Genomic DNA, 16477 nt, shown 5'->3' with positions numbered 1-16477 from the left:
ATATACAGTACCAGTCAAAAGTTTGGACACACCTTCTCATTCAATGGTTTTTCCTTGTTTTTATTTTTTTCTACATTGTAGATTAATATTGAAGACATCCAAACTATGAAGGAACACATATGGAATTATGTGGTAAACAAACAAATGCTCAACAAACCAGAATATGTTTTATATTTTAGATTCTTCAAAGTAGTTGAATGAGAAGGTGTGTCCAAACTTTTGCCTGGTACTGTATGAACTAGTTAACCCCTATGTATACAGTCATATTCCCTTCCTTTTACAACCAAACGCCATAAAATTGGGCAAAAACAGATCATTGCTTCTTTGGAGGATGAAAAATGACATAAGTATGAATAAATAAATGCATAAATAAATACAGGAATAAATAAATAAATGCTTAAATAAATGTATAAATACAGAAATCAATAAATGTAAGTGAAAAGAAATGTAGCAATAAATATAGGACATGTATTTATTTATGTCCTGTTTGATTCTTAACTTTTATTTATTTATCTATAGATTAATGTATTCATTTCTATATTTATTTCAGCATTTATTTATTTATGCTTTTATTTATTTATTCCAGTATTTATTCAAGCATTTATTTATTAAAATACTGTATTTATTTCAGCATTTAATTAGTCTTTTACTTATTTATTTCTGTATTCAAACATGTATTTAAGCATTTGTTTATTTATTCCTGCATTTATTTATACAATTATTTATGCATTTATTTATTTATACTTATGTCACTTTTCGTCCTCCATATGCTTCTGCTGCAAAGATGCAGAAACATTTTGGGGGTATTTGTCCTGTTGTTATTTTTGGGGAGTGATGCAGTTCATCTTCTGGCCTCTAGGGGGCCGACGAGACGAGCTCTGCTGCAGACCGACCAGCAGCAGCAGATAGCAGCAGGTAGCTTCGAGCTAACGCTAGCTGTCATAACACTTGTAACCCCAGCCTGGGGACTCCATCAAGCATTGGTTTGCTAGCTTGTCCAAAGCTGGCTTCACTGGCCAAACATGCAGAAATACGAGAAGCTTGAAAAAATCGGAGAGGGTATGTTGCATTAGCTTTTTTTAATGAAGTGAATGTTAGCCAGACTGGTTTGGCTGCTAGCTGCAGAGCTAGCTAACGTTAGCTTAGATGCTAGCTTTGTGCATGTGGTAACTAATCCCTTTGTTAATGAAATACACAGTTGTGTTTGCACTTTTCACCTGCAATAGTTACGTTATGTTGTAGAGAGAAGATATGTCAGATTGTTTTTTTTTTAAGCTAGCTTTTAAGATATTCACGTTAGCTAGGTGGCTAACTAGCATCCATTCATCAATACAACTGGTTTCTTCTGCTCTGTAGGTACCTATGGGACAGTTTTCAAGGCTAAAAACAGAGAAACTCACGAAATAGTGGCCTTGAAGAGGGTCAGGTTGGACGACGATGATGAGGTAACGCTTTGTTTACAGAGACATGTCAGGTACACATGCTAGCTAGCTGTTAGCAGGCTGGTGCTAATCCCTCTGGGTGTCATTTCTTCAGGGGGTGCCCAGTTCTGCTCTGAGGGAAATCTGCCTTTTGAAGGAGCTGAAGCATAAAAACATTGTCAGGTCAGTCTGCTGAATCACAATGCTGAGCAGTCTGTATGTATGATGTCAACAACCATCCACCTAAAGCTGCTCTGTCTTCTGCAGACTACATGATGTGTTGCACAGTGACAAGAAGTTAACCTTGGTGTTTGAATATTGTGATCAGGTGAGAGAGTCATCCCCCGAACATACAGTGTGTTTTAACGTGTGCCTTCCAAGACTAATGTTTGTCTTTTGCCAACTGCAGGATTTGAAGAAGTATTTCGACAGCTGCAATGGGGATCTAGATCCTGAAACTGTGAAGGTGAGAGATTATCTGTTTGGAAAGTCCACAGAGAGAGTTCAACCAAGGGGCAGCATGTCTGCTTTAAGTGAATACAATCTCTGGCCTCCGATTGTCAGAAACATCTTGTGAAACGTGGAATTAACTGCTTAACAATCGTTTTGTGTCCCTAAACTCAAGTCTCTTTCCCTCTGATGCAGTCCTTCATGTACCAGCTGCTGAAAGGCCTCGCTTTCTGTCACAGTCGGAACGTTCTTCATCGAGATCTGAAGCCGCAGAATCTGCTCATAAACAGAGTGAGTGTTTAGGTTGCATGAATGGATTTTGAGTTAAAGGCTGAGCAACTATGCAAACTTGAAATCACGAACAGCGTGTGTTAAACGTAAAGCTAAATCAAATGTTTATATCATCTGAATTGATTTGGTCATTTGTGTCTCTGTATAGAACGGGGAGTTGAAGCTGGCTGACTTTGGGTTGGCTCGCGCCTTTGGCATTCCTGTGAGGTGTTACTCAGCAGAGGTAGGTTTTACTTCATTAACACAGCAGGGGCCAATAACTGACTTGTTCCAATCTTAAAATGTGAAACCTGCGTGAAATTGCATCGATTTTTGGGAATATTTATTATCTAAAGAAAAACGAAGTCAGACTGATTTCTGAACATTTTGCATGCCATTGTGGGATTTTCAAAATTGGGTGATAACAATATGTAGAGATTGTTGCTTTAAAATAAATTGTATCATGTCTGTGAAGCAAACATTAAAGATTCCAAAATCTAAATCAAAAATATTTTCTGATGCAAAATTAATTCTGTTATATTTACCATATAATTATACAGAACCACACACATGCAGACATAAGAGTATTAAATTGCGTATCCTTATAAATATAATCCCAATTTGTGTTTTGCCAATAGGAGAGTTGTAGAGCATCCCATACTATAACTAGAAATCAGTAAACACAGTATACGCATTTTAGTGCTGCAATTTGAGTGCCAATCCAAAATCATTTGTTTATGAGACAACAAATAAAGGTTGAGACCAATTTATGATCTCTCAATTCTTAAAAATGTAGTTGCTATAGTAAAGTGAAACACTAAAGAGTTAGTTTCAAATCAATATCTCATCAAGACATTGAAAAGTTTTTAGTCTTTGTCTTTGGAAAACATGACATCACAGATTCCTCACTATAAAAAGAAATATCAAAATATGGCACATCTAACTAGCAAACTGCAACAACCAGGGCAGAGATGTGGCCTCTTCTACAATGTCCGCTCTCAAAATACTGTTATTTGTGTAAACAGCCGATAGCCAATGAGGTCCTGAAGTCAAGCCATTAATTAATGATGGGAGAGTCAAACACACTGCAGCATGTGGTTTAAGTTAAGGTGTTTTTATTTTATTTTGTGTTGTTGCTGATGCTGTCAGAGGAATGACAGACAAGCCTCTCATAGGTTTAGTGGAGTTGGTTAGCTGACCTAAGGGCCCCAGCGCACCAGTCCCATGAGAGGGCTCTTGACCCAGGGTGACTACTGCTGATCTGAAAAATGTAATAAACAGAAAACCTAGAGGGGAACGGAGTTTGAAGCATTGAGAATGTAAAGTAAGGTCATTTTAAAAGGTCATTTCATTTCAGCGGATGTATTACCCTGAGGCTCTTAGCACTGGTTCAGCAAGGAGATATTAATGATCCTACAGCTATTTTGCACTACATGGAAATACTTTAAACAGAACATGCAGCATGAATTAAATACAGTGACTAAAGTTCTTATGATGAAGGTAATTTGTTTAATCTGTCAGCATTATTTCCCGCAAAGTAAATAGTTATGAGGAGAGTTCATCAGCGCTCTTAGTTTTTCTGAGGTGACACAATCTTTCTAAAAACTCTTTCTCTGGCAAGTGAAGCAGCAGCAGAGATATTACTCAGTATAGCATTATACGTAGTTTTATCAAAAATAAATATGTAGAACTCCGTACAATTACTTTGAATTTCTACTCCATAAAGTATTCTCCTAGATGAATGAAAAATATTTTTTCTTTTCTTTTCTTTTTTTAGTTTAAAAATGACCACCGCAAATGCTCGTGACTCAATATGTGACATTTTTAAATTACTTAGCAGCTGAAAGCACATCTATATTTTGTCCCAGTAGGAGGATCCTCAAATTTTACTCTTATTTTTCCCTGTAGAAATGACTCATAAAAAGTTAGTGGTGGTTCTTTAGCAGGTTGTTACATAATTGGCATCCGTACCGAATTGAACTTTTAAACTTTTCAGGCTGAAATGCAGGTACCTCAGTCAGCCCACACAATCTGCAAAAATAAAACTTTCCTACAATTTAATTTTATTCATTTTTAGCACTTCACCAAACACATTTTCATATAACTTGGGAAAAAATGTCTCTTAAACACTTGATAGCTGACAAAGCAGCAGTTTGTTAAAATTGTCAAGAAGATTAATGGAAACCAGGTTGCTGATACAAGTACACCATTCAGTATTAGTGACAGTGTGGCCAAATCCATCTCTTTGTGAAATCAGTGTCAGTACAAAATAAATAGCCTGAACGTCTCTGTAAACACCGGTTTATTAATAATTGCTGTGATTTGGTTCTAATTCTTACCCTCCTCTCTGTGATTGGACGTAGGTGGTGACTTTGTGGTACCGGCCTCCTGATGTGCTGTTTGGTGCTAAGCTTTATTCTACCTCTATTGACATGTGGTCTGCTGGATGCATATTTGCAGGTTTGTTTTTTAATTGCTGACATTAATGATGATTTATGTTACTCTATTCTTGTCTTCTTAACTTTGTTCTGTTAGCTAGTGTGAGTAGGATACTGTTAATACAAAAAATATCAGAATCATACTTCACCAATTTAAGTATAGGGCACTGTGGTTAAACATTGCATACAGGGGTTCAGTATCGTGCAAGTCATCTGTATGGATGACTAAATAGCCAGTCGTCCAGTTATTTACAGGTGTTAGAGCTTACTAGAGAATAGGTATAATGCTAGGCATCGCCAAAATAAAAAGTTGGTGAACATTTAGAGCTAAATGTTATGTTATGTTATGTTATATATCTTTTTAAATGTACAATTTGTATACTGGGCCAGGACTCACTATGGAAATGATCATATCAACTTGTAGTATTTTTTATCCTGTCATGTTTCAATTTTTAAAAAGAAAGTGAGTTATATGTAGGTTGTTTTATGTCTTAATCTATCAATATATAAAACGATAATTGTGATTCAATTTGATTGCACGTCCCATTCAGAGCTGGCTAATGCTGGAAGGCCTTTATTCCCCGGAAACGATGTGGACGACCAGTTGAAAAGAATCTTCAGATATCCTTTTTCCTGAACATTTGTAGGCATCGACAACTTGTGTCCTCTGCTTAAACAGTTTGGTGTGTGACACTCTGACACCACAGAGTCTGTGTTCAGGCAGAACTATTGATCTACTATGTGATGAATAATTTACAAACAGTGAGTCTAAACAGGTCGGACGCGCCTCTGTGACGCATAAAGTTTTTCTTTAACCACTCGGTACATTGTTGGGTACACCAACTGAAGAACAGTGGCAGACAATGACGAAGCTCCCCGATTACAAGGTGACTTATTAACACAGTTTATTCTGTGAGACTCTCCGTGGACGGAATATACTCCATGTATTACTGAACTACTATTTACTGCTTCTCTTTTCTACCTGCAGCCATATCCCATGTATCCTGCCACCACCTCGCTGGTGAATGTGGTTCCAAAACTTAGTAGCACAGGACGGGATCTACTCCAGGTACTAACACTCTCAACTTGTCTACGTTTATTCAAATAGCCAATCAAATTTTTACATCTGTGGTTGTTAAAAAAAAGTTTATTTTGTGCAACTAGTCAAGTACCGTAAAATGACCAACACATTTTTTGTGATATACACTATTCGCTTGCAAGAAATGTCATATTGCGGTTAACTTATTCATTTCTTTTTCCTTTGATCTCACCCAGAACCTGTTAAAATGTAATCCTGTCCAGAGGATCTCTGCAGAAGAGGCCTTGCAGCACCCTTACTTTGCTGATTTCTGCCCTCCCTAAATGCTAAATGGCCGCTCGTTGAACCTCAGCCGCCAGAATCAATCCTCCTTCACTCGGTCGGGTCATTAGGACCGGTCCCAACAAAGCAAATCCCTCACCGGTTTTCTCAAACACTCCCCCTGCATTTCATTCTGTTGTGCCTCTGTGTGGAACAAAGTCCTGGTGGCTCTGAACAGTTTTAGTTTCTTCTAAGTTGCAAGCCTGATTGATTTAGTAAATATACAACTCCCAGTTAATTGGCACTATGTGTTGCATTAAATACATTTTATACTGTGGAAACAGCTGTCAACAACACGCCCCGTTAAATGCTCCTGTTAATAGTTTAGAAAATGTTATAATGATATATATTGGCCATAAACACCATTTTTGACGAGGATCATTTAAATATAGTTATTAAATAATTGATAGATGTGTGGGCAGACTGTATAATAGTTACACTGTTTCTCAATGATCTAAAACATATCTTTGACATTACTGTACCACAGTTTGTTGGTGCTGGTACTGGTACTGGTACTGGTGCTGGTACATCTGTCGTGTGATAAGTTAGTGTAATAAGTTAGCTAAAGTCCACAGATTTCTGGGGAAGCTAATGCTACAATGTCGCTACTTCAAAGCTAAATTAAATTAATTAATAAGTCAGTTTTAGAATCACAAGTAGGGATATTAATTTAACATTTTTAAAGGCTTAAATCAATACTTCATTTTTAGGATACTATGTCGTTTTTTGGTTTCACTTTGTTATACAAGTCTGTGATTTCAAAATGACTTTGCTGGGAATATTCCTGGATAGAACTACTGTGTGTGATTTGGTACAAATGTCTTTCTTTGACAGAATTACTCCATTTAAACTTAAGTAAATAGTGCTAAATGATTCACCTATTATTGGAAACTATTTTCCATATATACAAAATGTATTGTTTCTGTACAAAATTTTTAAATGAGCATGTTCAATTGGTCTGCTTTGCACAGACTAAGAGACAGTAATTGATTGGTACCAATTGAACAATGTTTCTGCAGTAATTTGTACCAAATGACATACTTATTTCCAGGAGATTAATAGGCAATTACAGACCTGTAAAATACACTGTTATCTTTTTTTTTTGTACTTATACAGTCTGCAGTTTTTCCCACTTCCTTTTATAAGATTGTATAATAGCACGAGAAGCTAATTTATGATTTTCTTTTTTTCTCAGGCTTTTTAATTTTCCCTTTTTGTATTTGTCTTTTGTGCACTTTGTAACTTTTATTTTAGTAAGTTTAGAATATGAATATTAAATGTGGTGAACACTGACAGCTGGATTATAGCCGGTTATCAATACACGGGCCAATATACATTCATATATATGTTAATGACTAGCGGGCCATTAGTGACACATTACTTCTTTTTTGTTTGTTTTTTAACATCATTTGTATGATAATTACAGTCTTTTAGCTTTATTGAAATGCTTTTGTAATTGTTAAATTAGAGATGAAAGAATCCGGGTATTCCACTGATAATCTGTATTTTCATATGATTGTTTTGCACCATTAGCTGTTTCCATTCTGGTTACTTATTATATTAACATTAAGAGCTTGCAGTGTTATTTTACTCCAGAGCGCTACTCATCCCATAATAGCCGACATAATGAGTTGTGTTTGAAGTAGCCGTGTTAATAGGGAAAGGATTTATTTTCATTTTGCTAATGATGTAACCAAGATAATGGATGCATGTATTTATTAATGATGGAATGTCTGCCCATTTGTTTTGCATTCGTTTAAAGGTAGCACGGCCTCATTTGGTACAGAAACTTTCCTTTTGAATGATTCAATGTGACTCAGACCTAAAGCATTAACAGGCTCTTTTTTTTTAGGATTTAAGATGTTTGAAGGTTGTGTGTATGTGGATTAAGTTATAATGATAAAAAAAACAAGGCATTTGCTCTCAGTATTTCCTTATCTCCTGATGAAAGGACATTTCAGACACACTGCTTAAATTTGAATGAAGAATGGATTTTGCACTCTGCTAGTATCTTTGTTTTTGTGGGTCGATCTTTGGACAGATGTTGTCAGTGATTCTTTTGTGTACATTTCAACCAATAAGATTCAGTATTCAGTAGAGTGGACATAAATACATGTTTGCTTTTGAGATTGCAAGTTTGTTCTTGACCTTGAAAACAGAGGAAACTGTCAGCAGAAGGTCCATTAAGTGGAAGCTGTTCTGGGACTTTTGATCATATCGGATGGAGTTTGCCCAGCTGTCATGGGAGTGTAGATGCTCAAATTGGCCTTTTCTAATTCATGTGGGTTTAAAAGTTCACTTTGAACTTTGGTAGTTGACATAAAATATGATCGCCCCACAAGGCTCATTCAGTAGCAGCTGTGGAGATTTCAATGGTCATGACAGTCTGCTTATAAGGATCGATTGAAATATGGATATGATTGAAAGCTCCAGAACAGCAACTAAATAGTCCTCGTTTAATCCATTTGTTTCTGTAAACATTTCCTTTCCTTAGAAAGTTATTTACCCAGTTTGATCATTTATAAGTCATCTCAACTACTCCTGAACACTTTTGTTGCAAATAGTAAAAGAAAGAAACAATTTAGAAAACAATTTAGGATCTCAACAGGTTTTGACATCATTTTGTCCGCTTTACTGTAGACGAGGATTTGTTTAAAGCCCTTGAAAACTTGGTTCAAATAACAACTTCTTTTTTTCAATAACATAAAAAATGTGTCGAAATGAACAATAAAATTAGGTTTTTGCTGAAGGGATGAATCCTAATACTCAAAAACTAGTCAACATTTTTGCTCTTCCGCTTACCTTGACTTGTAGTCAATGGGTTTTTGGTCAGAAGCCTGAAATAAGGTCTGTGATTAACACAAGTTTAATAGATTTTAATGTTCGTTCTAAGATCAGTCAGTAGATACCCTTATTTTTTTTAATTTTGATACATTTGGGGTGCCTTTAAAAACAAGTGGCTCAATGAGACTACAAAACTACATCACCCCAACTAGTCCGCCTTTACAGCTCTGTTGTGTTTATACTCGCTCCCATGTGACCGCGGTGTAGTTAGCATTAAGTCTAACGTTAGCTTTCCACTTTCGCCGATAGCATTCACGCTTCAAAAATCATAAAAGTGGTGTTCATTTCATCTTGATAAACAAAACTCGCAAGTATTTAAGTATTAGAAACATGTTTGCCTCTTTCTTTACCTTCTGGTTTAGCCAACAATAATAAGTCAATCTGTGAGCCAACAGCTCTCCAATGAGAAGAGCCCAGAAAAAAAACACAGACATCACTCATGTCAAATAACCAACTTTTCCTACAGGGAGAGTGGTTCTTAACTTTGACCTTGGTTGCCGGCGGCGACCCATACGTGAACTAGCCGCTTTAAGAAGATGTAATCCTGTGCAGTATGCACTATGCTCTGCATCCTACCAGCAAATTTCACCTGAGCGGATTATTCTGTGTCCTTTGTGAGGAGGTGATTTCATTTTAGGGCCTTTAATTTGGCCGGCAGTTTGATCTGTGAACAAAGTGACAGTTAGACTTGAGACTGACTACGTTACGCATAGTTAATTGTGTATTAACTATTTAATGTACAGTTCAGAGTTAAAATCACATATCTACAATAAAATGCACATAAAGCACGTAGAGCCAGATGAAGCAAGTTCAGTTCCCCAGATGTTGGTGCGCATAAAAATCTCGATGTTACCTGTGAGAACCAGTTCTTGAAGGCACATTTTAGTTTAACTTCAAGCCACATCGCGTTCATTTAATCCGTAGATATAAATGGAAAGATAAAGACGTTTTTTCTTCACATCTGCAGAATATCTTTCTTTTTGAGTATTGCACGATCCTAAGCCTGGTTTGAGGAGGATGTGGAGAACATCGTTTTGATTCATCTGACTCCAAAAAATACATTTTTGGACCATACAAAGTGAATAGCATGGCAAAGATTACATTAAGAGACCAGAGATAATAGGAATACATAATGGTCATGCAAGGAAGTAAATGGGTGATGTGAAAAATAGTTCAAATCCAGGCGTTGGGTGACAGAAAGATATAGAATACGTTTTTTCTACTTGGCCATAACTATGCAGTAAATATCAGGACTACTTAATGAGCACACACAGTTCAGTAATAGTTTCTGCCAGTTCAGATACACTCTGCTGTTCTGTGACTGGTAGTAAGGCAGGGGGTGTGTGGGGGAGGAAGGGGGGAGAGGTAAAGACCCGGTACACTTTCACAAATCCTACATTCACAGTATGCGGTAAATGCTGGGTCATTTTTATGCTTTTGAAACACACACACACACACACACACACACACACACACACACACACACACACACACACACACACACACACACACACACACACACACACACACACAAACTCACAATCGTCATGGCAATGCAGCATCATCAGAATAGCATCATTGTGTAACATGAATTGGCATTTGTGTCTCTATATTTGGCTAATGATACTAATGATTAATATACAATTGTCATATCATACACCTGTGTTGCAGCTATGCAGTCTACATCCATTCCAGCTGTTGAAAACATCATGAATTGAATATGGGAATCCCAAATACATATTTTTTTTTAATGTAAATTTGATATCTGATTTAGTGCATTTATTGCTCATGACACAACACCAGTGATACACCTTTTTTTTTTTGTTTCCTGAAAAGAAATAAATTCCATTTGGATAAAAGTCTCTGGCTCCTCTTGGGAGTACCGATTATTCCTATTAATGCCGGAGCAGTGAACACACCACGTGTTAACAGCCTGTGCAGTTAAAACCAGAGCCATAAAAGGTAGTCACAACCATAGACGTCCAGTCATTGGCTTTCAAGTGATGGCTGATCTCCAAGGGTTTTGTGCTTCACATCAACAGTCATCTAATACACAGACAACAGAGTAATAAAGCTACAGTGTTATGAACACCACTTAACTAGATTGGCATTATACTTGAAAGTTTCACATAAAAAAAAAAAAAAAAAAAACTACTCTGAATTTCCAGTAAAGTATTTATATTGAGGATATGTTATAGTACCTACAAGTCCATATCTGTAGTGTCAAGGATTTAAATAACAAAGCGGACATTGACAAAAGAGGAAGTCAGACTCACACGAAGATAAGAAGGAAAGTTGTGTACGTGAGTAAGATGGGTAAATATAGAGTTTATTATACTTGATCATTTATACATCACAAACTGTTATTTGTGACTTATTACATGTTCTGGGATAGTAATAATAATAATAATAATAAAAGGATACAATGGTAAAATTGTACAATGCATTTCCGTTATAAATCAATTGAACTGAACGGGGCTGAGGTGCGTGGTGGTTTTCATGTTTTGAGGCAATTCTCTTGGTTCTCATAAAGTCTACTTAGTTTGTCGGTCACGTCATAATCACCAGAAACTCAAAGACACTTATGGTCCACCCAGATAGAAAGTCCACATTCCTTCTGATGTAAGAACAGAAAAAACAAAACTTGTCTCTCTCTCTCTCTATATATATATCGATATATATATATATATCGATATATAGATATATCGATATAAAGATATATTCGACAAATGTCTCACATGAGCAGTATAGAATTTCTTCATGGCATTTGATTGCGGGTATTTACAAATTTCTGTCAAGTTTCGGAATGTCACCAACAAGCCTTTAAGTCTACTTATCTTATGGTCAATAGAGAATAGATTACTATCACAGGGGGTTGTGCTGATGAACACTTTAAGACACAGTAATGAAAAAAACTAGCTGAGGATTATTAGAAAGGCAAAAAAGGAAAACCTGAATGTTTCTCTTTTAATGTATTCAATGTAAATAAGGGCCAATTCCTGAAGCAAACTGCATGCTCGCATTTTTGTTTTTGTGACAGTCAGCAGAGCGACACTATCCCCCCAAAAAATGGGAAAACAATAAAGATTTAAATGTCAGCTATATAAAGATACAATCAGCCTTTTTGTTGGCCTCCTGCCTCTCTTTGTGGATCCTTTCTGTATGTAAAAAGTGACTTAAGTTAACAAACACATTTCAGTAGTTTCAGCATGGAACAAAACTAGATACTTGCAGATATACAAATAATCAAGTTCCCTTTCTGTTTCAAAATGTATTAAACACAGTCTCTAATTCATGAGACAATCCAAAGCCTCAGTGAAACAAAAGGCAACTTTAAACACCAGTCTGGTGTTTTATCCAACAATCAACTCATTGAAGTCTAAAAAAAAGCTCTCGTTTTTAGACTGGTGACGGTATAAGGTCACTCAACACAGCACCGGTTAGATGCTGGAGATGTAACACTGTTCACAAACTGCAATGCTACACATACCAATCCACATGTATTATTTCTGTTTGTTGGATTGATGTACAGCAAGACTGGCACAACAGTGCTACATCCCATCACAGGTCAGAAAACTCCTTTTTTTTGGGACACATTTCTCTTCACTGATTGTAAAACTCTAAAGTGACTCCATAAGAAAAACAAATCCACAAAAATGAAACATGAATAAATTAACACTGAAACCTTGACATGGCAGTTAAACCTGAGTTCTGTTTTGGAAGTGGTCTCTTTTTTTTTTTTTTTTTTTTTCTGATGATAGTACTCTATTTCTATTCAGGCATTGATAAACTCTACTATACGTTTTTTTTTCGAGTTATACACTCAATCGTTTTCTGTTTAAATACATTAAATTATTTCACAGTTTGCTGTCAAGTCCCCAAATGTACCGTCCCCCCGCCCCCCAAAACCCCTTCTTTATGTTGTCAACAAGCAAACTCCTCAAAGTTGCCTAGAGTCGGGTGACGAGGTAACATGTTCGGCGTGAATCCGAGACTGTCCGAGTGACTCCGGAGGGTGTCACAGGTGCTCTGCAAGACAGAGGGGAGGGGAGGAGGGAAGACGAGTTCAACCGGGTTAAGGGAGGGGCGATGAAGGGAGTGATGAGGATGATGATGATGATGATGATGATGTGGATGATGATGAAGGACATAAATGAGCCACAGGTAAAATGGGAGCGACCGGGACGATGGAGGAACGTGGAGGAAATAAATAAATAAATAACGTATGCGGCGAGAAGAAAGAGTGCAAAAACAGAATTATTAACGCATCATGAACAAGGAGAGGATTTATATAATGAAAGGCCATAAATGACAGAAACATATGTGTGGACAAATGATTGAGGTAATGAATACAACAGATTTAGAAGGTCCAAGATCAGCCACATGTTTCACAGGCAGTGAAAAGAGAAAGAAAAATCCGGGGACGATGGAGAAAGATGAATGAAAAGGAGGGAGAAGAGAAAGAAAACAGCAGATTTTTAGTGCTGTTTTAACACTAGCATGTTAAATTCTTATCGCTACGGAGATAGAAACATCCACATAAGTCTGCATCTCCCTGTATGTGCTACTCGCTGAGTAGATAACTCCTGATACTGTATGTGGACAACGACCACCGGTAGTCCCGATGGCAAAAAGAACCATTTCTATATTTTGTTGCAAACTCACTGCATGCAAACCTGTGATAACATCACAAAGTAATGCATCTAGTGATGTTATCTGGCACCAGCATCAAATGCATTGCCTCTAAATGGACCTCTGTGCTGAAAGAGGAGACAAATAGATCTCATGTGGTTCAGCCTTTTTTTGTACAACAATTCAATAAATATGTAATCTGTTTTCACAGGAGCACTGCGCTTTATCCTATTGGGAAAGAAAGCATCATTATTCAGTGGAAGGAGCGAGTATTGTGTAGTGCAGAGTCAAATTTATTATGCACTTGGAGAATCCAACCAACTTCTGTTGAGCCGATAAGTACAGAAACACACCACACTAACCTGACACCATATTAAAATGCTCTCTGCACATGGGTAATTACCCCTCGTTTTCTACCAAATCCTTTGTAGCCACTGAGAAAATTATGTATGAGATGGTCTCAAGTATGTATGAAAGAGAGGGACAGCATGGGAGGGAGCATCTATTATCAATGGGGTGTGCTACCTGGGGGCATGATTAGGCGTGACACCAGGGCTGGTTGGGTTCTCTGGAAACTCCTGGAATAGACATGATGAAAAGAAAGATGGGTGAGGGTGACTGAAATGAAAATAAAACACAATGCAAATGCTAATAGGTACACGTGCCAGGGAATACTGTAAGAGAATGTCTTTCCCCCTCAGTGATATATCGTTGAAGTACCAAAGGAGGATGGCTGTTCTGTTCTTTGTCATAAGTTGGGAAAATCAATTAGTGTCATCCAGAAAGTGTTGACGATCACTAAAGAGAATGAAAGTCAAACTTGGAATTGAGTCTAATAAACAACTGAATGCATAACTCTACTGTCGGGTTGTTTGAAAGGAGAAGTGACAATGGACTAGTAGAAAAAAACCGGTTATTGAATATGAGAGAAAGGAAGTAGAAAAGGATGGTTTCTTGTAAGCAGGTGAACATATGACATGAAAGGAGCAGAATACAGTAAATATCACACTAAGTTTGTCTCCAGTAGAAGCATGAAATACTGTAAATATCAGCCCACTAAATAAACGCTTCTCCAAAAATCAGACCGACTTAAGAAACCTCCTTCATCAATATGTTGGCTGAAAATAAAATATCTCCACTTCTACAGCAGAGAATAAACAATGTCTTTCAATCTTTTCTTCCACGTCAGCTATCGGACTAAATCCTGAACCCGAGGCCACTGAGCATGCACAAACACAAACCGCATGCAGAGACAAACCCACGGCTTTTTCACCCATTTGGAGAGAAATAAAGTGCATGATGTTGAATTGCTTGTAATGAAAAAGTCTTGGATTCTGCCAATAAAGGATGCAGACTGGTGGATACAGTATTCAGTGCTCAGGGACAAAAGGAACCGTCTGTGCTTCACAAAAAAATCTGCTTAAATGCTTTTGATTAAAACAGCACCAGAGAAAAGGAAATGTTTTAGCTTTTGTTTGTTTTGTTTTGCTTCCAGCCCTAGAATGAGCCACAGAGAGGGATTAGTGGCTTTTAGCTGTTATTTGGACCTGAGACACCACCAGTGGTCCCCATGTGTTGAAAATATCTGGATTAAGTGGTTGTTTGGATTTAGTTTAGATTTTGAAATTAAGTTATTTTTGTATCGAAAGGAAATTATTATTTGAGAAATAGCATTACCAGGAACCAAGCAACTGGTTAGGATAGAAAAGAACAAGGGACAGAACATCATTTAGTATTAACGTGTTCATTATCAATAATTTAAATTAATATAAAAAAAAAAAAAATGACAGTGGACCCTAACCACTTCCATGTGGGACTCCTTAGAAGTACATTTTTTACTCGCTATCAGTGAAGATACTCGCATTACTCTGAAAAATCCAAACAATTGAGTTTGGCATTAAGAATAATATGATGAATAATATAAATGTAGAATTCTACTGTTTCCTGTTATTTCAAATATTATTTCCCAGCACATTAAATATACCAACAAATCTACAACTTGAGCCAGTGAAGGTTTGAGTCAGCAGTGTGCTGAACATTTAGGTGATTACTGATATCAAAAAGGTGCATTTCAGTTATGAATAATTGCTGAACTGCTCTGTATAGAACTTATATAACAGTCTGCAGAGGAGCCTCTGGACGCCACTGTGTTAAACCTCTGGGCTTGACAAAATGCTGAGATTTACGGCAGCACGAAATGCCCCACATCATTTTAGCTTTCATTTTGAAGTTAAAATGGGTCTCATTGCCTTGAAGGCTTTGAAAATGAGTTGATCATGAAAAGTTAATAAAATCTCCAGATCTCTCAATCTTGTTCCATTTTTAGCTCATTCTTCTTCTCTTCTACATCAATCCATTCTGAATTCCCTCTCATCATACTGCCAGACATACAGCGGAAAAAAACAGAGTACAATAACAGCTTTACCTGCTCTAAGTGAACTGCAATTACATGATCGAGGGCTACTGCATATTATGCAAATACTGAAGTGTTTTGATGTCTGCAATAATATACGGTAGGGGCTGTAACCTCTAAATGTAAGCAGTATATTAGTCATGATAAGAAATGTATCCAGAGGAGGTCAAACAATCACTTATTCTTGTCCATGCACTGTAGTTTAGCAAAATACTTGACAAGCCACAAACTACAATCACCACCTCACGGCTGAATGCCTCTACCAACCAGTCATGTTGCAGTTTACATCCATGTCTGTCAAAAATGTGATCAATTTATCATTTTGTCCTATTGGACATTCGCGTTATGGCCAAAAACGTGTTTTGTGAGGTCACAGTGACCTCTGACTACTACACTTTTATCCGTTCATACTTTACAAATTTGGAAAAAAGTCGCTCAAGACATTCCCAAGATATCACGGGAAGAACGGGACGGATGAATGGAAAATTAGAAAACTTAGACTCCAGGCACTGTGGCATAAAAATCCTTGTAACAGGAAGCTCACAAAGTCAGATGTTCCTTGTAAACACTCATCTGTATTCCATCTGTTAAACTGTGTTAGATTTTTGTCATCATCGGGCATAAATTGCGCTGCTTCTCTATAATATTC

The 16477-nt window shown here is 37.0% G+C and overlaps 2 protein-coding genes across 3 annotated transcripts in view; one reads left to right on the top strand and one right to left on the bottom strand.

The window, feature by feature from the left end:
• The first annotated feature begins 851 nt into the window (after positions 1 to 851).
• On the top strand, positions 852 to 8066 carry cdk5 (cyclin-dependent kinase 5). Its single transcript, XM_054623929.1, has 12 exons — positions 852 to 1059; positions 1357 to 1445; positions 1537 to 1604; positions 1689 to 1749; positions 1831 to 1887; positions 2067 to 2162; positions 2311 to 2385; positions 4505 to 4601; positions 5131 to 5202; positions 5408 to 5466; positions 5568 to 5648; positions 5855 to 8066. Exons 1-12 carry the CDS (start codon positions 1023 to 1025, stop codon positions 5939 to 5941), a joined length of 879 nt encoding a protein of 292 aa, XP_054479904.1. The 5' UTR covers positions 852 to 1022; the 3' UTR covers positions 5942 to 8066.
• Positions 8067 to 10813: 2747 nt separating this feature from the next.
• Positions 10814 to 16477, bottom strand: part of asic1c (acid-sensing (proton-gated) ion channel 1c) — a 30180-nt gene continuing 24516 nt past the window's right edge. The window contains exons 10-11 of one of the 2 annotated variants that reach the window (XM_054596231.1): positions 13941 to 13993; positions 10814 to 10829 (exon numbers count right to left, since the gene is read on the bottom strand). In XM_054596231.1, coding sequence (XP_054452206.1) covers positions 10826 to 10829; positions 13941 to 13993 — 57 coding nt within the window. In that variant the 3' untranslated portion in view covers positions 10814 to 10825. Of the gene's footprint in view, positions 10830 to 12709; positions 12813 to 13940; positions 13994 to 16477 lie in introns of those variants that run through there. The other variant, XM_054596230.1, reaches the window with a different exon arrangement.

Source organism: Anoplopoma fimbria, chromosome 3 (assembly GCF_027596085.1).
Source record: "Anoplopoma fimbria isolate UVic2021 breed Golden Eagle Sablefish chromosome 3, Afim_UVic_2022, whole genome shotgun sequence".
Classification (NCBI taxonomy): domain Eukaryota; kingdom Metazoa; phylum Chordata; class Actinopteri; order Perciformes; family Anoplopomatidae; genus Anoplopoma; species Anoplopoma fimbria.
Note: the sequence above shows the minus strand (reverse complement) of the source record. Positions and strands in the feature narration are given on the sequence as shown.

Excerpts from the sequence above, each read along its gene's own strand:
- cdk5 (XM_054623929.1), top strand. The coding sequence starts at position 1,023 with ATGCAGAAATACGAGAAGCTTGAAAAAATCGGAGAGG. Across the intron at positions 1,446-1,536 it reads GGTTGGACGACGATGATGAG|GGGGTGCCCAGTTCTGCTCT; the intron begins GTAACGCTTTGT and ends TCATTTCTTCAG. Across the intron at positions 5,203-5,407 it reads GTTGAAAAGAATCTTCAGAT|TGTTGGGTACACCAACTGAA; the intron begins ATCCTTTTTCCT and ends CACTCGGTACAT.